Here is a 22,453-nt window from a genome sequence, read left to right as displayed (position 1 = left end):
TTGGGAGCCACTGGACAGGAGCCTCATATATGCTGTTGTAGCAGAGAGTGTGCTTGAAGGCGCAGACCCTTCACTACCATGAGAAGTGCTAATACTCTACATCCTGTCACTATGCAGCCAGCAGAAATGTACTTCTCTTTAGAGAAAGGAGGTCCCCTACTATTTGTAAAAAAGGAAATTTTTTTTTCCTCCTTGAAATCCAGATATCACTTGTTAGAGAGGTTGGAAACCTTTACCATTGTCCCTAAGAATCCAATTTTTCAATCCAATCTGTTTCTCTTAACTTGAGTCACTGTGACAATACCAAATTTTACATACAGTTATCTGTTGCTCTGTAAAGAAATACAGATGGTTTTGTGGAAATAAACAGTCATTTATTTTAAACAATTGTAAAATAGTTTATGGAAACCAGTGGAGTAATGCATTCAAATAAATGCCAAAACTGGTTGATGGGGATCCAGGGTGCTAAATCACACTGCAGAGGAATTTAGCTGTGGGGAACAGACAGTAAATCCAGAGTGACAGAATTTCCCGTGATGGCAAAGGTTTCTGACATCCAGTCCAGTACTCAAAACCCACAGCAGTTCAAACCCATTTTCCTTAACACAGCCTTGACAGCCAGTGAAATTAGTGAATTTAGTCACAAGCACCTAAGGACAAAAAACAGAAGAAACAAAAATGAGACTTCATTTATCTTCAACCTTCTCTGAGCTACATGAAAGTGGTGACTCCAACCTGAGTCAATGGAGAGCAAGCTTAGAGCCAACTGTTTTCAGTCAGCAGACTCTGTTATGATATATTGGAATCTGAAGACTTTCATTCAAATCTGCTTATGTCAGAGGCTTGGGTAAACCACTTCCTCTCTGAACTTCAGTCTCTTCCTCTGTTAAATGCGGATAATACAGTAGTTGTATGTACTTGACAGGATTTTGAGCAGATTCAGTGAGGCACCAGGATTATTCTTTGGCTAGCTTGATGCCAGTGGCCCTGGTGGAAGGGGCTCTAGCCCAGGGTGGGACAAAAGGCTACAGGGCCTCTTTAGGGACTTCTACCAACTCTTCAGGGAAGCACTACTGCCAGTGAATGGTTGGACCAGCCTTTGCAGGAAGAAAGAGACTCTAAGCTCTTTTGCTTCTAATTTTACAGGACAATCAACTATAAACTTATCATCCTTCCATTCTCAAACCAGCTTTTTTCCCTTGTAACTGTGCTTCCAATGACGACACCACGATTCACCCAATGAATTAAATCAGTTGGTTCATCAAACTGTACTAAACTCCTACCATGTGCCATGTCATGAGCTAGTCACTGTAGATATGAAGATGAACAAGACTCTGAATCTGGCCTCTAAGGACTTGGCATAGTGAACACGGCACTCTCAAGTTTGGAATACTTCTTAGCCTTCCCCCTTGTTGATGACATTAAATCGGCTCCCAAGTTCTGCAGACTCTACCCACTTAATACATCTCCCTTGCATTCCTTCTCACTCAGGCCGCAGTAATGGTTTCCCAACCTTCTTCTGGCCTCCAGCCAACCACTCTTCACCCTATTGTTAGAGTGCTCTCCAGAGCCAAATTCTGGTAGATTCAAGGTATCACTTTCATACAATCCCTTCACAACTTCCTTGCAGGCTACTAGTTTAGATGCAAATTCCTTACCCCACTCTCAAGGCTTTCTATCCATCCTAATTTCTTGTCCATCTATGTCCTTTATGACCCAAACTAGACTCACTGTTCAGTGCAAATATGTCCTGGTTTCCTACCTCCATGTCACTGCTGCGCCCTTCCCTTCACCCAGACTGACTCTGTCAGCTTGTCAAAATCACATCCCTCCTTTTTGATTATCCCCTAAGTCTTATCTTCTCTCCTTCTGACCCCATGATATCAGGCCCAACCAGAGTCCCAGACTGGCCTCCTTCCTTTCCCCACAATAGGGAAAGTTGCACCAGTTAACGTCTTCAAGGCAATAGGATTTCTACAATCCCCAGCCAACCAAAAACAGGGCTTCCTTTTTAAAAACTCTAGCCTTGGCCTTTACATCTCATTCAGTTAACTGTCCTTGCTCCTGGCCCAATCCTGCCCAGAACCCTGCCCTCAGGCCTGGTGCCATGCTAGGTTTCCAGTGTGTCTCTCTGAAAATCCTGCCCTGCCCTCTGATACTGCCTGCCCACCTGGATTTCCTTGTGCATAAATCATACACTTAATTTATCTGAATTCAACCATACTTGCTAGGTAGAAAAGAGGAAAAACAGAGGGAGACCTGACCAAGAGCACTATTTAAGCAGCTGGGAGAATTCCACTTGCCATGACTCTCAGTGATCCACTGAGCCCCAAGAGTGGGAATATGAGGCAGGAGTCCAGAAATCATCTTTGCAACTATGGAACCTTGTAAATGTGTGATAAGTGACTAACTGCATTAAATGGGTGGATGATAGTATCTCAGTCTTTCTAGACCAAGTTTGATTTTAGCATTTAAAAATATGTACTTTTAGCTGTTACGATGCTAGAGAAAAAAGCTGTGTGAATTTAATGAGAAAAATTACATTGCCTCTGATGGGCATTTTTAAAGAGATTTTTCTTTCCTACAGGTAATTTTGACAATGGGATTTTTACTCACCTGTTGCCTTTGTGATCTAACCCTGGATAAGCTGTGGCTCTTGGTACGGCCACCCCCAGGTGCTGAGCATCATCTGCTTCCCTGGTCCTTGCTGCCAGGACTTGCAGTTCCCCCGCTGTCCTTATGGCCCCCCACTGCTGACTGCCCATCTGCCCTGTTCCCTACTGTGGGGGCCAGATCCTTCAGAGATTGGCTCCACCTGTCAACAGGGCTGCTCTCTGCCTGCCCCATCTTCCTTCTAATAACCATTGTGCCAACTGAGGTTTGTGTTTCAAGTCAGAACACAAGCCTTGGTGAGTACTTATTTATTTATTTATTTTTTTACGTAAGTAAAGAGGCCAGGCTTGAGGACTGCAACCTAGGAGCATAGATTTAGGTTGCCCTAAATACACTCCCAGCACTTTAATTACCACTACCCTGTCCAGCTTTATAACAGCCATTTAAGTTCTCACCTCAGTACCTTCTACTAGGTTGGTAGGACAGTGATGGTGGGGTCAAGCACTACCACCAATTCATAAGACCTTTGGAAATTACTTAAGTGCTCTAAGCACTGGTTCCTTATCTCTAAGTGGGGAATGATGATAATTTCTAACTCATGTGGTTATTATACAGATTAAATGAGATAACACATGTAAAGCACTTAGTTTGGCACATAAGTGCTCAATAAATAGCAACTATTTCTTAATACATTAATATAATTTTGCACATTTTGCCATGTTCAACTCTCAAGCTTCTTATCTTAAACAGGGAAGAAGCAGAATTATATATCCTGTTTTATTTTAAGCCAATTGTGACTTACAACCGAACATGTTGCTTCTCTTTGTGCTACAAACAAAACAAAAAGGTAAAGGCAATGGGGAAAATGGCAGAAGAGGAGACGTGGCTGTCAGCCATTTTCCTTTCTCAGAGTTTTCTTTCTTGTTAGATCTATTATCTGGGAGCTGGGCTGCCCTGCTGGCTTTCCATTTGCCTTGCTAATAACAGTAAATCCAGCAGCTTCCACTGCAGTTCCTGTCTCCTTCAGCTGACTCCCAGGCCAATCAGCATTTCCTCTCTGCTAATGTCAGATGTTCCCTGGGAAGTCCTGCTGAAAAGAAAATTTATGACTAAAGTTTCTCCAGCTTTTAACCCTTCTGCATATCCTGCTCCAGATGCAGGGTGCTCCAGAGGAAGGCTAGGTCATTCCTACACGTGCACTCCTATGTTCTTGCTGATGCTCTGCTGCTCTGACAAGGGGCCTCGGACCCCTGGAAAAGCCCAAATGAGCAGCTGCGCAGACAGATGCACACATTCTGGGCTGTACCTAATACATGGACTCAATTTGAGCTGGGTTCCTTAGCAGCTAGAGTCTCTTTTGAACTATAACTCAAAGCAGTCATATTCATACAAAAAGAGCATTAGATCACAAAATTGTGAGTCTGACTAGGTTTCATGACTGAAACTGAAAGGAGGGGACAGGACTAACATTTACTGAGTGATAAGATAATAACAGCAAAGACTTACTGGGTCCTTGGTGCTTTGCAAGGATCGCTGCTTAATTCTCACAATAATGCTATGAAGAAGACATTATTATTATTTTCATTCATAAATGAGGAAAACGAAGTTCAAACAGGTTAAGAAACTTATCAGAGAGCTAGAAAAAGTAACAGGAGGCCGGGCGCGGTGGCTCACGCCTGTAATCACAGCACTTTGGGAGGCTGAGGTGGGCAGATCACCTGAGGTCGGGGGTTCAAGACCAGCCTGACCAACATGAAGAAATTCCGTCTCTACTAAAAATACAAAATTAGCCGGGTGCGGTGGCGCATGCCTGTAATCCCAGCTACTTGGGAGGCTGAGGCAGGAGAATCGCTTGAACCCGGGAGGCAGAGGTTGTGGTGAGCTGAGATTGCGCCATTGCACTCCAGCCTGGGCAACAAGAGCAAAACTCCATCTCAAACAAAACAAAAAAACAAAAACAAAAAAAAAAAAAAGGAAAAGTAACAGAAGCAGGGGTGGAACCAGGTAGGTCTTCTAGAACCCAGGTCTTAACTAAGCTCCACAGTTAAGGCTATCAACCAGAAGACTATGATCTGGTTGGGACCTTATTTTATTGAAGAGGAGACTAAAGCAAGGAACTCAAAGACAGAGAATGACCAGTTTTAAGCCAATAGAGGAAGCATGATCTTCTGATCCGCAACAGCCACCTCCTGAAATAAATCCTCCAAGGCTCGCAGAAGAGGAGAATGCACTGACGTAGGCGTTCAGGAGACAATGGGGTGGTACTCCACAATCTCTTCAGCGGAACAGAGAACAATGGCTGGCTGCCGAGATTCAGGCTTGCTGGCAAAGGTGGCAGTGGTGCAGCAGCCACTGCCAGGCCCTTACAGACCTTATGTTCTTGGCACAGAAGGGTCTCATCACAGGGTTTACATTTTAAGTAAGTTCAAGCCTTTGGGGATGTCTGCATGCTGGCTCCATGGACTTTCCTATGACCTCTTCTGTACCTCTCCACAGAAGTTAGATGATGTACTTAACCAGATCAGCAAATCCAGTAAACTAATTTTTGTCCCAATTTAGAAAGAAGTAAGAATGTCAAAATGTACATGTGACAGCTGTTTGGGACTCTAATGTTATGGAAAAGCAGCTGTTTTCATTTATATTTGAGATATTAGTCATCCTTCCAATGGGACAGAGTATCCAGCTAATAGCTTATGCTTTAACCTACGGAAAATATGGGTCACAGAGACAAAGTGTTGGCAGAATCACAATACACTGACTATACTCATATAACATTTTGGTCTTAAAAAGTTTGAAAACGTTTATAAGAAACAACTATTTAATAATGATGTTCTCAGAGAAATCTGACATCCAACATGTTGAAATGAATGGTTTGCTTTTAGGAGAAAGGGCGTTTTCAAATAGACAAAGTCCACATAAGTAAGGAAAGAAAGATCCTTCTACACTCCAGAAGTTGAAAGTAAGATGTTTTCTTTTAACAAAATTTAAAAATTAACTTTAATCAAAGTAGCATACATATAGTTTTTTTTTCTTTTTTCTTTTTTTTTTGAGAGTCTTGCTCTGTCACCCAAGCTGGAGTGCAGTGGTGCAATCTCAGCTCACTGCAACCTTTGCCTCCAGGGTTCAAGTGATTTTCTGCCTTAGCCTCCCGAGTAGCTGGGACTACAGGCGTGTGCCACCACGCCCAGCTAATTTTTTGTGTTTTTAGTAGAGGTAGGGTTTCACTGTGTTAGCCAGGATAGTCTCGATCTCCTGACCTCGTGATCTGCCTGCCTCAGCCTCCCAAAATCTGGGATTCATACATATAGTGTTTTTTTTGTTTGTTTTTTTGGGGGGATGTAGTCTCACTCTGTCACCCAGGCTGGAGTACAGTGGCGTGATCTTGGCTCACTGCAAGCTCTGCCCGCCCCCAGGTTTAAGCAATTCTCTGCCTCAGCCTCTGGAGTAGCTGGGACTACAGGCGTGTGCCACCATGCCCAGCTAATTTTTTGTATTTTTAGTAGAGATGGAGTTTCACCATCTTGGCCAGGCTGGTCTTGAACTCCTGACCTCCTGATCCACCCACCTTGGCCTCCCAAAGTGCTGGGATTACAGGCGTGAGCCACCGCGCCCGGGCCTCATAGTTTTAAGAGTAAATAATGCTGTTAAGTCCTATGATGAAAAAGAGTAATTCCCTGTCCCATTCTTGAGTCCCTCCTTATAGGCAATTTGTTTAAGTTTTTTTGTGTGTGTGATTTCTGGCACTCACCTTCCTACTTTTTATTAACATTCCCATTCAACTACTTAGATAAGTTATTATAAATATCAGACAATATCTATTAACTTACATTAGAGAGAATGAAGACTTAGGCTGTGCGCTCTCTCTCTCTTTCACACACACCCAAACGTCCTTTGGAAAGTGAGTTTGCTTTTCTTTTCTTTTTCTGCAATACAGTAGCTTCCTACAGTAACTTCCTCCTGCTGGGCACCCTTACGTGACTATCAATGTTTAAAATGTCTGCTTTTGGTATACTCCTCTGGCTCCCCAAGGACTCAGAAGAGATCCATATCATTACGGGAATCTGGGCGGCAACACTAATTTCAACGGATGTGCATCGCCTTTCATTTTAAACACATTTACATTTTCATTTGATGATGTAATTCTCCAAGGGAGTTTAATCTCTGATAACCAAAGTACAGTGAATCCACTCCTAAACACAAAGTGGTGGCCTCAGGTGTGGGCTGGCTGAGAGACACGTGGCTATGAGCTGTGGACCGGTTTTCACTACATCTTAGTTCATTCCACAAATGTGCTAACCACCAACCCTGGGCCAGCTGCGGTGCTGGTAAACCATAAGGAACCTACCTCTCCAAAAGGAGCTTTCACTGTACTCAAGGAAAAGGGGGGGCTCTCATTCTCTTCTTTTGCAAGGTGCTTACCAGCAGCTGGCAAGATCAGTGTATTTGGAACTTACTGGGGACAGGGCCACGGTGCCTCTGCCACAAGCCTAAGTGGCTGAGGGATACTGATCTCTGGAGAGGATTAGTGTCCCTTCCCAGCTTCCATGGCTGGAACATGGCCTGTTTCCCTTGATGGCCACTGTTGATGGAGTCATTTACTGCTCATGAATTTACCCAGCCCTTTCTGCCCTGTCCACTTCTCCCTGCCTGCATCAAGGAGGGGTGCTGGTAGCCCAATTAGGAGATGCGTGGAAACGAGTGGAAAGAATGAAGTTATGCCTGAGCCTGGGAGCCAGAGAGACTCCCTCTAGGAGGGGAACTCCCAAACCTGAGGACTCAAGGAAGTCTTTTCAGTTAGAAAATGGAAGGACCGCCAGGCACAGTGGCTCACGCCTGTAATCCCAGCACTTTGGGAGGCCGAGGCAGGTGGATCACGAGGTCAGGAGTTCGAGACCAGCCTGGCCAAGATGGTGAAACCCCGTCTCTACTAAAAATACAAAAATTAGCTGGGCGTGGTGGCACATGCCTGTGGTGCCAGCTACTTGGGAGGCTGAGGCAGGAGAATCGCCTGAACCCGGGAGGCGGAGGTTGCGGTGAGCCGAGATCATGCCATTGCACTCCAGCCTGGGTGATAAGAGTGAGACTCCGTCTCAAAAAAAAAAAAAAAAAAAAAAAAGGAAGGACTAGCAGGGCGCAGTGGCTCACGCCTGTGATCCCAGCACTTTGGGAGGCCAAGGCAGGCGGATTACTTGTGGTCAGGAGTTCGAGACCAGCCTGGCCAACATGGCGAAAACCCCTGTCTAAAAATACAACTAAAAATACAAAAATTAGCCGGGCGTGGTGGTGTGCACCTGTAATCCCAGCTACTCGGGAAGTTGAGGCAGGAGAATCCCTTGAACCTGGAAGGCGGAGGTTGCAGTGGGCCAAGGTTGCACCATTGCACTCCAGCCTGGGCAAAATGAGTGAAATTCTATCTCAAAAAAAAAAAAAAAAAAAAAAAAAAGAAAGAAAAAAGAAAAGAAAATGGAAGGACTAACAAAAGCCAGAGCAAGAATTCCTATCAAATGTGTTTTATTGCTTTGTTTATTAGCCATCTCCTCTATTAGAATGTTAGCTCTCTGAGTTCACCCAACTGTCACCCTTATATCCTTATTCACTACCTGAAATGTAGCCAAGACTCTACTGAACGATAAGTTAGGTTTCAGACACACTGTACCTGAGAGATCTGCATGACCCTCAGGGATTCTTAGACTTCAGTTACACATTATCTTAATTCACACTGTTCTGCTATTAAAAGTAGTGTGCCAAAAAGAAAAAAAAAAAGAAAAAAGAAAAAAAAGGCGAAAAAAGAAAAGGAAAGCTTAAGTTTTGCTATGATTTGATATTTCTGTGATTATGTGGTGACAGTTTCCAGGAAGATTGAGGAGTTCCAATAGACCACCTTGTATCTTTTGCAGCACTTGGGCTTTAATCACATCTCACTGACTTTCTGTTTGAAAAATTGGTTCGATGACACAGTAGAATCTACACACCTAGTTGCCTGCCATACTGTGATTAGTAGCTAGGTAACCAGAGAGGTAGAAGCTGATACGTCCTCTCCCCAGATCTGCCTTACGGTGCTAATCCAATGCCATTTTCCTGATTTTAAGTCTTCTTTGTCTCAGGACATTATTGTCACGTAAGGCAGAAAAAGAAATGCCCTTACTGACTAGCTATTTTTCTTCTTTTCTTTATAATGCACTTAAAGCTGTTGCAGATATGCGGCAGAAAGTGCCACTACTTATAATTTACTCAAAAAGAAACAACTATGCAAAATTACTATTGGAGTTGTTTAAAATGCCTTTTACATTGCTTATGGGAGTAAAACAGCTCCAGTATCAGGCCTCTGTAAGCAGCAGAACAGGAGTTGGGTGGTTCAGGCCCTTGGTTTCCTGTGGTGGGGTAACTCTACTAAAGCAAGAGTTTTTTCATAGAAAGTAGCTAAAATCAGTCTTGGTAGAGAAGAATTTTCCTTACAGCTACTAATAGGATAAACACATCAAATGGCCTGACCGAAGAAAGAGGGACTTCTGCTTCCTCTGGTGCAGACTGAGACTCTTCATGGAGGCTGGAGAGATGTAATGGGCACATGCAACACTCTAATCCTGTCTGTAATTATAGAATCATTTTCATTTTCAAAATCACATGGATATTTAAGTATACTTCCTCTTTTAAATGTTTTCTGAGAAACAGCAACAGGGTCTGTGAGCTACTAAACTGTGAACACAAAGACTTTTAAAACTTACTTATAAATGTGTTTGTTACAGGCAATTACAGTTTGTTCACATTATTTCCAGAATCTTTGGCATAGGAAATTAAATTTGCAGGCATAAGCTATCTGATAAATAAGCCTTGTGACCATTAATCCATCCCTATAGATATATGGTATGGTTCACTTATTAGTAAAAAAAATCATTTGAGTTGACTCTCTGGGTCTAGTTTTCTCCTTCTTCAAAATAAAGTGTGCTTCCAGCAGATTCTAATTCAAACACAATTCAAAGGCTCATTCTACCACAAGGTAAAAACTTTCTATAGACTTAATTCACTGGAAAACAAAAGGTGCAGGCAAAGGCCAAATCATATGGATAGAAAAGGAAGTAAACCAAAACCTAAAGAGAAAGCCAGGTTTTATGGTGTGCCTGGCATGATAGTGGCAATAGGCATGATGGCAGCTGATGTCCACTGAGCGCCTACTGTGGACTAAGTGTTTTACATGCATTCAGTTAAGACAACAACCCTGCAAGATAGGTATTATTACCTCTATTTACAGAAAAGACAACTGAGGTCAGAAGGGGCTGATGACTTCCCTAACTTCACAGCTTGTAAAAGGGACAGGTGGCCTGCGGACTGGGGTTGGTTTGGTTCCAAAGCCCATGCTGTTTCCACTGAGTCTTGCTGCCACCCCCAGCTGAAGCAGGGACATTTGGTCTCTCTAGAGAGAAAGGCAACAGCTTCCACTGAGCCGTGGGCCCCGTAACCTTATCCAGTAGAAGGAAGCACCACAGTGTCTAGCAGTACAACCTTTGGCCATTTGGCTTTGAGTCCTTACTCCCCTACTAGCTGTGCGACCTCAGCAAGTCCTGCAACCTCTCTGAGCTTTAGTATTCTCACTTATAAAATGAACATGACAACTGATTCAAATAGTTGTTTTAAGGATTAAAGTGTAATGGAAAAAAGTACCTGGCAGATCACCTGGCCAAGTGTGAGTATTAGTAAGTGGTGATTATTATACCTGTAACTGTATATGCAACTTAAAACCACAGATCAATGGGAGAAACTATGACCTCAAAGATGTTATTTAACAGATGAGCTAATAACAATAAAATAACCTAGTGCTTTTTATGCTACAAGAATACATGTTTGTACATTCAGAAATTCATATTAGTATCAACAGTATCTAAATGATGTATTTTTAATTTTTGTGAGTTTTCCCATTTTATTATGAGTATTTTTAAACCACAGAAAAGTTGAAAGAACTGAACACTGAGAACCCATATACCCATCACTTAGACCTATAGTCAACATTTTACAATACTTGCTTGATCACATATCTATCAATCCACTTTTTAAAATGTATTTCAAATCAAGGAGGAGACATTACTACATTCACTCTGAACTACTTCAGCATACATAGCATTAACTGAAGCTCAATATTTGTTTAAGATTCTCTTTTTACTTTTAGGTAAAATTTACATGCAATATACACACAAATTGTACAAATACAATTTGACAGTCTGACAAATGTACACACTTGGCAATTGCAGCTCCCGTCAATATATAGATTCCCAATCAATATACAGATGATTAGCTTTACTCCAGAAAGATCCCTCATCCACATTACATTTTAAGTGAGGAAGCTGTGGTGTACGGAAAAAAAAAAACATTGGGCTCAAGAATCAAAGGGTCTGGGTTCAAATCTCACCTGTATTACTCATTAGAAATACATACAAGTGTGCACACACGCACTCCATGTGCTCTCTTTCTCTCTATATTTATATATATCCTTGGGTTTCTACCATAAAAAAGAGATAATGCCCATCTCACAAGGTCTTCTGTAAAGGTTAAATACAAAAATACCTGGAATACAATAAGTATTCAGTAGATGTAATCAAATTGGAATCATTACCTTGGTACTTTCTACCTCTCTCCCACCTCTCTCCAATCTGAGGATATTGTCTTCAAAAAGAAAAGTAAGGACACACACACAAAAAGCAGTTGCAAAAGAGATGAGGGGGAAAAAGGCATCTCTCTGCATAGGCAGTAATCTCCCAATTTATCCACTCTGACTTCAGCTAATTAAACATCTGTCTCAACGGCCTCCTCAGCAAATTAGTCATCCCCACTTTGTGACATTGATTGTTGGTTGCAGCCTTTTCCCCACTTGCTACCATTCCCAGAAACTTCTAGGAGTTAACTCACCAGGCACATGGCAAGGAATGATGCAGGGTCCCCATTAACCCCCTACAGTTGCCCTTGGTGCCACTGCTGTTCATAATGCTGCCAGGCGTGTCCTTAGATCTGCTGCCCCAAAATAAACCGGTTAAGGGGTAACAATGTTTTTGTCTGTATTTGTGACTTCCAGATTATGATGCATTTTCTAAGTGCTATGTACATGTACCAGACTAAAGTATTTAATAAACATTTAACTAAAAATCTGTTTTTTAAACTAGTGTTGATGACAAAGCAATCAGGTAACAGAAGTTCTCAAATAGGAGGTGGATTAAAGTCTGGTAAATTATTAGACAGCTTTTTCTGAACATATAAACAAAAGCTTTGCCGGAGCTCAAAGGGCCAGCAGGCAAACAAGTGAAGCTGTGTGGCTTGGATGCGTGATCCATTTCTCTACATGATGGGGTGTGTGTGTATGTGTACGCATACACGCCTGCTTTGGCAGGAAGTGACGTGGGGACGAGCTGTATTCTAAACTATAGAGCACATCTTAAAAATGGTATTCTGAAATTAGGCTTTTTCTCAATTCTTTTTCCCATTAAAATAGTCGTGACTGACCAAAGAACTATCTTTTAGAAAGATAAAATGGCTAATAAATACATTTAAACATACTAAACGACACTAAAGACCCAGAAATGCAAATTAAAATGAGATACTGGCTGCTAACCATCAGTTTGGCAAAAATTAAAGGCTGATAACATTCAGTGCTGGTAAGGAGCTGGGGAAAAGGGCATTCTCACATACTCTTGGAATGTCAAAGAATGGGCATAAACTTTTTCTTTTTTTTTTTTTTTGAGACAGAGTCTTACTCTGTCACCCACGCTAGAGTACAGTGGCACAATCTTGGCTTACTGCAATCTCTGCTTCCCAGGTTCAAGTGATTCTCCCTGCCTCAGCCTCCTGAGTACCTGGGATTACAGGCACCTGCCACCTAATTTGGCTAATTTTTGTATTTTTACTAGAGACGAGGTTTTGCCACGTTGGCCAGGCTGGTCTCAAACTCGACCTCAGGTGATCCGTCTGCCTTAGCCTCTCAAAGTGCTGGGATTACAGGTGTGAGCCACTACGCTCGGCCAGGCATAAACTTTTTGAAAGGCAATTTGTTTTCCTCAACATTTTAAATAAATATTTGACAAGCAATCCATATTTAAAATCTAGCACAAATATGCAATGAATATTCAAACAAGATTGTTCACTGCATGTTTTTGTAATACTGAAAATTTGGAAATAATCTAAACATCCTTCAATAGAGAGCTAAGTTGAACAAATTATTAGGAAGATAAAATGTGTGGTCACTCTAATATAGAATAATGCTTATGACATATTGAGTTAAAAAAGTAAATGCAATATCATATAAGCTGTGTGACATAATTACCCTAAAAACCTTAACACATATGCATTTTTCATGAGTTCACTTAACAAGCATTTACTGAGTATACTATTTGACAGGTACCTTGACAGATGTTGAATATGTAAGTGATTTAAAAAATAAAAACAAAAACAAAAAACAGGAATCCTGTCCACATGAAATGTATAACCTATATGTATATCTGTATGTGAACTGAAGAAAAAAAAACCAAAGGATTTACAACAAAGGAAGTTATAGGAAACCTTCATTTTTTACTTCACACATCTCTAAAATGTTTGCTTCTTCCCCAACAAGTATTTAATTTTATTTTAAAAATATCTTTAAATGCCACTACCTTCTTTTGATATTAACTCCAGGAGATCTGGCCACAGGTCAAAGCTATTTCAATTCTCCCAAACTGTGCATTTAGCTCTAATGAAAGAAATCAGATGTTACCATAGTGTCCATCCCTCCATTTCCCGATGAGTAGCTTCTACTCTTCTGCACGCCTTAATTCAGGGCTCCACTATCTGTTGGACAGATTTCTTGAGAGCCTCTGCATTGGTGTCTCTGCTTCACGTTCTTTGGCCTCTAATTCATTTGTACAATGCAGATGAGTGTTTTCTAAGAGAAATTCTGATTATATATTGCCCTTCTTTCAATGGATCCCCTCTGCCATCAGAATAAAGTTCATATTCAACACAGCTTACATACGGACATGACCTAGCCCCTGACGACCACAGCAGCCTGAACACTCTTTCCCATCCCTCTTTACCTGCCTAGTTTCTATTCATCTTCAGATTTCAGCTTGGGATGGTCTTCCCTGACTCCCCAGGATGGAACTAGGGCTCCCTGCTTCCCATGTGCACCCAGGCCCTATACTTACTTCCATGTATCCCTTGTATGGTATTATAATTGCCGGCTTATCCCAACTAAATAGAAAGCTGCTTGAGAGTAGGAATGATTTCTTGGTCTTTACAAAATTCTTAGTGCCTACACAGTGCCTGTTACAAAACAAGCTCCCAAAACATAAATGCACTTCTATTTTTAAGCTCACTTATCAGGCCTGGCCTGGTCGGATCTGGCCCTGCCTAGTTTCTGTAGCTTACCCTCTGCCCTCTTCCTGCTCCAATGATTTGGAACTTCTATGTTTTGTGACTACATCTCAAAACATGTTGTCTCTTCTACTTAGAATGTTCTTCTCATTTACCCATCTGACAAAGTTCTAATTAATCTTCAAGGAGCCATCAAATAAATCACCCCAGAGCATCTTTTCTCAGTCCCCTACCCAACCCAGTAGTTTCAAGTAGGACTCCCTTACCTGTGCTGCTTTAGTAGCTTATATACATCTGCTTGACAATTTACCACATTTTAATCCCTCTTTTTATGTGTACTCATTGGGTTTTCCACCTGATTTCTAGTGCAGCATGGCACAGAGCAGGCAGCATGGCACAGAGCAGGCAGCATTTGATGACAGATAAACTAAACAGGGCATCTCAGAGCCACACAGAGCTTAAGAGCACAGATAGCCCTTTCCTCCAGTGCCTTGATTAATCCTCACTCAGCCTCTCCCATGTTAGAGTTGAGGAAAGCGAGGCTTAGAGAGGTTAAGTACATCATTACACTCATATACACTTTCCAGAATTTCTTAATTCTGAGATAGATTTTCATTTTTTAAAACATTTATAAAATCAGGATGCAGTTTACAATCAATACGTACACGTAATGTAGAATTATTTCCTGAGAAGCTATGATTAAATTGGCGGTGTTCTAGAATCAGACCCTAGTGAACCCAGGAGAAGGCTGTCTGACTTCTAAGTGTGTGTGTGTCTCCCATACCACCACACAGCCTCTTGGGGCATATGTCTTTTTTCTTCCTTTCAGTCTGCTTTTTCATTAATCGAATCCACACTTATGACTGCCCAGATGATATGAATGAATAGATTTTATAATGGAAAAGGAACTTCTGAAAGATTAGCGACTAGCAGGAAGAGTAAATGCTGGTCAAACACAGTTTTGGCAAATGATATATTTCAAGTTTTTCTGAGGTGGCAGTTGCGAGAGCTCATAACACCCTTCTAAAATAATTGGGTCTCTAAAGTGGTTCCAAAAGATTTCTGCTTGACATAAATTCTCTAAATTTCCAGGCTTTCTAGATAAAATAGTTGACTGCAATGCCACTATCTTCAACGTGCTGGGCTCTATATTTGGGAAGATCCATCAGGAGCCTCAGAGCACTCCAGACAGGGAGAGGCTCAGGTGAGATGGAACAGTAAGATAAAGAGGCAGAGAAAGGAGGCAGGCAGGAATATTGAACTCGGAGCTCCTTGCCCGGGGCACTTCTGAGTCACACATTTAAACATTTTAGCAGCCCTAATTTACTGTAGCATTTTCCCAATAGGTCACTGGATATTGAGTGTCAGGTCTCTGTTTCCTATTCATTCCCTATGCATGAGTGGCATCAGCATGATTACTTATTCTTCCATAAGGAGGAATAATTTTCTGCAGAATTTACTGCTTTTTGACAAAGATCACTTAAACAGTTCTATTTTCCATTCATTCATTCATTCATTCATTCATTCATTCATTCAGTGTTTATTCTTTTAAGGATTATCTGCTACAGCATAAGGAAATCACAAATTTGTATCCCTGGCTTACAAACTCTACTTTGATAGAAGAAAGAATACTGGATTTTCTGTACCAATTGCATGTGAAGTAGGACTCTCTGTTCAACCCTATAGCCAGAAGATTCTTTAGCTTACATTAGCCTTCAGAGGGCATTTCAGGCTAGAAGGGTGTTAAAAACCCTACTCCATCTAAAATATATATGGGTTTCCCTTTTCCACAGGGCAGCTTAGGACAGGTGTATGTTGCTTTAAGAAAGCTAGACATAAAACATTAAAACTGACACCAATACAGACAAATTGTGCAATTACAAAAAGAATTCCTGGCTTTATATCCAGAGTCACCACAGGGTTCCTTTAAATGCTGCACTTCCCTCGTGCATTTAGATCTCAGAATCAATGAACATTTCTGTTTACAGAATTTTAAATTTGTTCTCCCATTAGGGTTCTAATAAGCAACATGGTACAAATAAAAAGAGTATGGGCTTTGAGGTCAAAAAAGCCTGGGCTCCAATTTAGATACACCATTTACTTACTGAGGAAACTTGGGTACATTTAACCTCTTAGAGCTGAGGAAAGTGAGGCTCAGAGAAGTACATCATTACATATACAGTTACCATAGGTCCTTAATTCTAAGATGCACCTCTTTTTTCCTTTAACATTTCTAAAGCCTCATCTTCAAACCAGGCATAATAAAATCTACTTTCCAGGGATGTTGTACAGATTAAATGAGGTAATATTTCTAGGTACACCAAGGCACTCCATTCATTAGCTCCCATGTCCTTGGAAGGGGTCCTCCTTTTGGAAAGACCAACTCCTCCCATGGCACACAAATCCCCTTTAAAATAACTCCCCCTCCCAATACAGAGTCTTGCTCTGTCACCCAGGCTGAAGTGCAGTAGTGTGATCATGCCTCACTGTAGCCTTGACCTCCTGGGTTTAACCAGTCCTCCCACATCAGCCTCCTGAGTCACTGGGACTACACGCGTGTGCCAGCATGCCTGGCTAATTTTTTTAATTTTTTGTGGAGACAGGGTTTCACTATGTTGTCCAGTGTGGTCTCAAACTGCTGGGTTCAAGCAATCCTCCTGCCTTGGCCTCCCAAGTGTTGGAATTACAGGTGTGAGCTACTGTGCCTGACTAAAATACACTTAATAAATAATAAATTCATCTGTATACAACTTTCTCAGTCTATCTGGCATGAAAGTAAGGCCTACTGTGTGTGGTATTATGGAGACTGACCCTGCTGCAGCCAGTCTAGCACAGCAGGTCCACAGTGGGTCACAGGCTCTAAATTCCGCACCTCCCCATGGCCTTGGGTGCCCAGGGTCTCTTCCTGATCTGTATCCCTCTGTCATAAGGCAATCATCAACTCTGTATTTTTTTCTCCATTTCTTTCAAGTTCTTTTATTTCTTTGTGTTCATACTCTCTGTATGTCTCTTATCCTCTTTGGGCCTCAGTGTATTTCACAGTGGTTAAAAATTTGGATTTAATTCTATACAGAACTGAAAGTCATTGAAGAGTTCGGAGCAGATATGCTCTGACTCATATTTTAAAATCTCTCTTTGGTTGCTGTGTAAACAACAGACTGGAGAGAGGCCAAGAGCACAAGCAGAAAAACCAGCCAGGGTGCTATTTCAGCAGTCTAGGTGGAGAGTCATGGTGACTTGGACCCATCCAACAGAGACGAAGACAACTAAATGGATTCAGGATATATTCTAGAGGTAAAACTGATAGGACTTGCTAATGGATAAGATGTGGGGAGGCAGTGCAGGAAAAATTCAAGACTGACAGCTGGATATGTGGCTCAGGTGAATGGGTAGATGATGGTGCCACTTACTGTGCAGGGAACCTGCTTTATCTCCCTTAAAGGGTCAATTTTACTACAATTTTTTTTTTTGGTGGGGTGGGGGGTTAAGTAAATTAAACTGCAAAGTAATCTGAAATGTTCTTTTTACATTAAAATATGGTAAGCCACTGCTTTGGCTGGCATTGTCCCTGCCCTACTCCTAAACTGTTCATAGCTTAAATGTGAAGGTCATTGTTTAAATGTCAATTTCTCAGAGAGGGGCTCCCCAAACACCCTATAGGATGCAGAGAGCTCCCCTGCATCCTATTATTCTCCCTCTCAGCCTCTTATGTATACTCTTGCTCTAGAAAAAGGTCCTCCTTAGGTCTGACACAGGGGAGCACATAAGTGAATGTACGACATAGCTACAGATACGTTATGGATCGATATTTACATTTTACATGAAATTTTTAAGATACAACTTAAGAGTCCAACGATGCCATCATTGTCCCTCAGACCAGAACCCCAAACCCTGTTGTACATGTTTACTCCCGCTCTGCTCCTAGTAGTACTTGGCGGAATAATGTTTGAGAAGCCCCGTACACTATCTCACTGGTGACATTCTAGGGGTCTTGTGAAAACAAAGTAAATTAGCAAGCAATAAGGTGCTCTGTGATTCTAAACAGATATAGAGTTAGGAGGGAGTCCACTTGACAAAGCTAACATTTTTCTTTCAAGTTCTACGTGAAATTTTATAAAAGTAGGAATGAATGTCACTAGGCTTATTAACAATATTTTAAGAACTTTTTAAAAGAATCTTCAGACTAATAAAAATTTGTCTTTCATATCAAAAGAATGGACAGGAATAAGAAAAAGTTAAGATGCTCCTGTTCAATCTTTCCACAGATAATACAGAAAATCACCTCTATTTCATAATGAGACTACTGAGACAAGTTATGCGGAAAACTATTCTGCTTAGCAAACCCCACTTTGATGCTCTCTCTTCTGTAGATCTAGAGGTATCTATATTTCTGTGTCAATGTTAAACATTGAAATTGATCTATTTCTCAGCAATGTGTCTGTCATGCCTAACATAATGCTTCAGAAGGCTAGGAAGGGCTGATGGTTAACCGCATTTTTAAATAACAACAAAGGTCACTGATTGTGAGGGTAAGCTTGACAGAGGGAGAACTTGAATTAAGGCCTTTATTCACTAAATAACAGCTTAGTATATTTTGCTGCCTAAATCAAGGGACCTGACAAGCCACTCTTTACTGTGTCAAAAACACACCCACCTAACTGTTAACATGAGTAAAGAGGCTTCATCTAATTCTTCTAAAACTGGATTCTCCAATTACAATTTTCTTAAATAGTAGGGACTTCCTGCCAATGCAGGTACATTCCAAATGTCAAGTAGGTCAGTAAAAAAAAAAAAGAAAGGCTGAAGAGAAACTTTAAAAGAGACATTTAAAAATAGGCATAAAAAATAGACCTTAGCAGAGAATTGACTGAAACATACTGTGAAAAGACTACTATAGCATATTCTTTTCATATGAATATTAATAGAAAAAAAACCCATGCAGTGTTCATAGTTTTGAGTTGATGAAATAATTACAAATAATGCAAATCAAAATTTTAGGTCAGTTACAAGTGTCTGTAAATGACAGTCTATCCTAAAAAGCAAAATGATTTTGAAACCCTAAGGGCTTCAATTGGCAAAGCTATTTACCTAAACAAAGAAGAGTTCCTTTGCTCAAGCAAATACCTACCACCTTCTGATTTTTCACAAATGAAAACTGGGGAAGGAGTGCCAGACTGAAGGACAAGAGAGCAAATATTAGGACTGCCATTAGGCCTACATTTTGATTTAATAATGAAATGTTTAAGTTCTAAATTTATTATTATTATCAGACAAACAGTTGTGTAATCAGTCTGGAAAAAAGGTAAGAGAAGAGAAATGTCTGTGGGCAAGGAACAAGTTCACTGTCAGCCTATCAAAGGATTTCTGAAATCTTGTTGTAGCACAACTAACCTCTGTGATAAGTACTGACTCTACATAGCATGTGTATTTTGATTTGAACTGGTATTTCCCCCCTTCTTCACTGACATTCAATAAGGGTAGCAAAGAGACAAGTGCTGTTCTGTACTCAATCAGGTAAAAGGGGTTTGACGACATGGCTGATCACTCTAATTCTGTTCCCAGACATGGGGAATGGTAGGCACATTTTTGCAAACACTAAGCTGGTCATTGTGACAGAGGCTTAGGAAGTGCAGGATGACTGCCTCTAACCTGGCATCTCTTTCCACCAAGTTCATGACTAAGTTCATGTGTCATAATGGGTAACTAACAGGTATTTCATAGCCAACTGTGAGCACCAACAATTTTTTAAGTACTTTCTATGTGTTACTTTCTATGACAAGAGGATTTTCCTCTTTTCATTAATCACTCTCCAAAAAAAAGTCTACTCTACAATATAAAAGTTCAAAAACACAAGATGTACCCTGCCATTACCAACCTAACCTTAAACAAATATCTTTACCAAACTGGAGATCCTTCTGTTTTATGAGACCAGACTTATTAAAGCTACAGAAAGAGCTTCTTTTGTTAAAAAGCTTTTTGGATTAAGAAAACGGACAGTAATTTATGTAAATGTATCAATCTCAATTGGCTTCTCTTGTATGAAAAGGAATAAATAATGCAGATCACTGTTTTTCAGATAACGAGTCCTAACTCTTTGCCAAGGATATGGCAAAGACTCTGATGGAAAAGGCAGTAATGTGTACACAAAGGTGAACATAAATAAATGTGTGTATGATAAACGCTGGGAATGGACATAGAAAAACGGGTATGCAATTGGACAGAGACGACGGGAGACAGAAGGAAAGATACTTGCTCAGCTGTATCTAAGTAAGTTCATAGGAGTTTCATGGTCTGAAAAATCTGTGACAGTGGAATTTCTACTAAGAAGCTTAAAAAAGTTTCACCTTCTCCTTGGACACTTCAGAATAAGGCTTTCTTAGAATATAATGCATTATATCACAAATATACTTTTATATAAAATATTTGGGACCAAAACAAGAGTAAAGAACCAGGATCCGAAAGGGTGAATGCCTACTAAATATCTTTGATTATCTAAAGCTGTTTAAAAGCTATTAGATTGGCACCTGGAACCCCAAAATATCCACTTTTCACTGGGAAGGAGTGGCTGTGCCTCTTCAATCATCCCCTAAATGCAAAGAAGTTTGACCCCCACGCAATGGATAAAAGTCACCCAAAAAATGAACAAAAGAGGTGTTTGGAAAAACCAGAACACCATTCATCCCAGCTAACGACTTGTTCATTATGAGTGATGATGGATAAAGACTTCTCATGCTGAGATGAAATCAAGATTTATATGCATTGTTTCCTCTCCCAACTTGTGGGAAGATCATCATCATTTAATTCTATCTCTGCGGCCAGTGATGGGCATCCAGAGAGCTGGTTATCAAACGGCGCAGTCAGCTGGCAAAAGCCGAAACGTGCAGTTGGCACATCTGGACGGAGCCGCCACAGCCGAGGGTGAACAATGACTCCTGGCAAGCATCCAAATTGCTTGCAGACGCTAGCAGGTCTCATCTACAACCGCCCCTACCAGCATCTCTCTCTCTCTCTCTCTTTTTTATGAGAATCAGATTTTCATTGCTCCATTCAATTGCTCTCCTCTGCCATTTTTTACAGCTCTTATCGTTCCCCTGGAATATGGCCTTGAGACAGCTCATCCGTGTCCTTCACTGTGTTATCTCTTCTAACTTTTATTAAAACTTCAGCTTTCATCTGAAGATAGCTAATTAAATCTGGAACAGATTATATGCCTCCCCTTAAAAAGAGCACAAAACTATTTTCTTCAACCCCAGCAATGCAATGCTTTTTTTCCTTTCCAAAAGGTAAAATCAAAGGTGTTTAAGAAGTCTCTTTATTTACAGAGCTAAGATATTCAACACGTCATATATGAGTTGATTTATATTAAAGTTGTCTGTGATATGACAAATCTTTGAGCTATTTCTCAAGATGATTATTTCTCAATCCTGGTATATATCCTTTAAATATCACAGCTAATACTATAAGCATATTTTCTATATAAAGTTGGGTAATGAGGAGTTAAGTTATTAGTGCACATCAAGTGATTTGTCTTTTTATTCGTCTTTTTTTTTTTTTTTAAAAGGTTGCCCTCATTTGATAAGGATGAAGAGAAATTTTTCTTTTCTTCCCCATACCACAAATATTAGTAACTAAAAGTTCTCCCATGGGAAATTATGTGAAAACATGAAATTAATAGCAGTGATTCAAGTTTAGGACTGATTCGGTTTTCAAGACAGCTTTATATCAACTGATCATCAGCACAAGTAGCTCTGTCTGAGTCTACCACAAATTATTAATGAAGGAACTTCCACAATTGATATGAATACATTCTTCTCACATATGCCGCTGACCCAGTCCCTTTCTGAGGCCGAGGGGCAGTGTACAATCACCTTTTCTTGCATAGATCAGCTAACCAAACCTTTAGCAATGACATCTGAAAGAATCTAGCCAGCCATCACACACACACACCCCCTATGCCCTTTTAATAAGGGTTAAGCTTCTACTACTGTGAGAATATGATTTAACTATCCCACCTGAAACTTTCTGGGATCCTTTTCTTCGCTTCACTGCCTTTAGTAAGATTTCCTTCATGGTAACCTTTGTGTTGTCCACCTGAATAAGGGAGAATCCATGAGCAGCATTTCTGTAGGAAAAGACAAATATTAAATCATCACCAACATTCATCCAGAGAGATGTTACTGCAATCTTCACTGTGTTTAAGCAAGTTTTTTTTGTTGTTGTTTGTTTTGTTTTGTTTTTGAAATGGAGTCTCCCTCTGTCACCCAGGCTGGAGTGCAGTGGCGCAATCTCGGCTCACTGCAAGATCCGCCTCCTGGGTTCACACCATTCTCCTGCCTCAGCCTCCCGAGTAGCTGGGACTACAGGCGCCCGCCACTACATCCGGCTAATTTTTTGTATTTTTTTTTTTTTTAGTAGAGACAGGGTTTCACCGTGTTAGCCAGGATGGTCTCGATCTCTTGACCTCGTGATCTGCCCGCCTCGGCCTCCCAAAGTGCTGGGATTACAGGCA

General features: G+C 40.8%; 1 protein-coding gene across 8 annotated transcripts in view; it reads right to left on the bottom strand.

Annotated features, from left to right (window-relative positions):
* The window catches only part of MAPKAP1 (MAPK associated protein 1), a 265,297-nt gene that overhangs the window by 80,371 nt on the left and 162,473 nt on the right, over positions 1-22,453 (bottom strand). For 7 of the 8 annotated variants that reach the window (XM_034929066.3, XM_034929065.3, XM_063594202.1 and 4 more), the window contains one exon: positions 21,957-22,066. In XM_034929066.3, coding sequence (XP_034784957.1) covers positions 21,957-22,066 — 110 coding nt within the window. Of the gene's footprint in view, positions 1-352; positions 651-21,956; positions 22,067-22,453 lie in introns of those variants that run through there. The other variant, XM_008960122.4, reaches the window with a different exon arrangement.

The sequence above is a fragment of the Pan paniscus genome, chromosome 11, assembly GCF_029289425.2.
Source record: "Pan paniscus chromosome 11, NHGRI_mPanPan1-v2.0_pri, whole genome shotgun sequence".
In the NCBI taxonomy this organism is placed as follows: Eukaryota; Metazoa; Chordata; class Mammalia; order Primates; family Hominidae; genus Pan; species Pan paniscus.
This window is presented reverse-complemented; position numbering and strand designations above follow the sequence as displayed.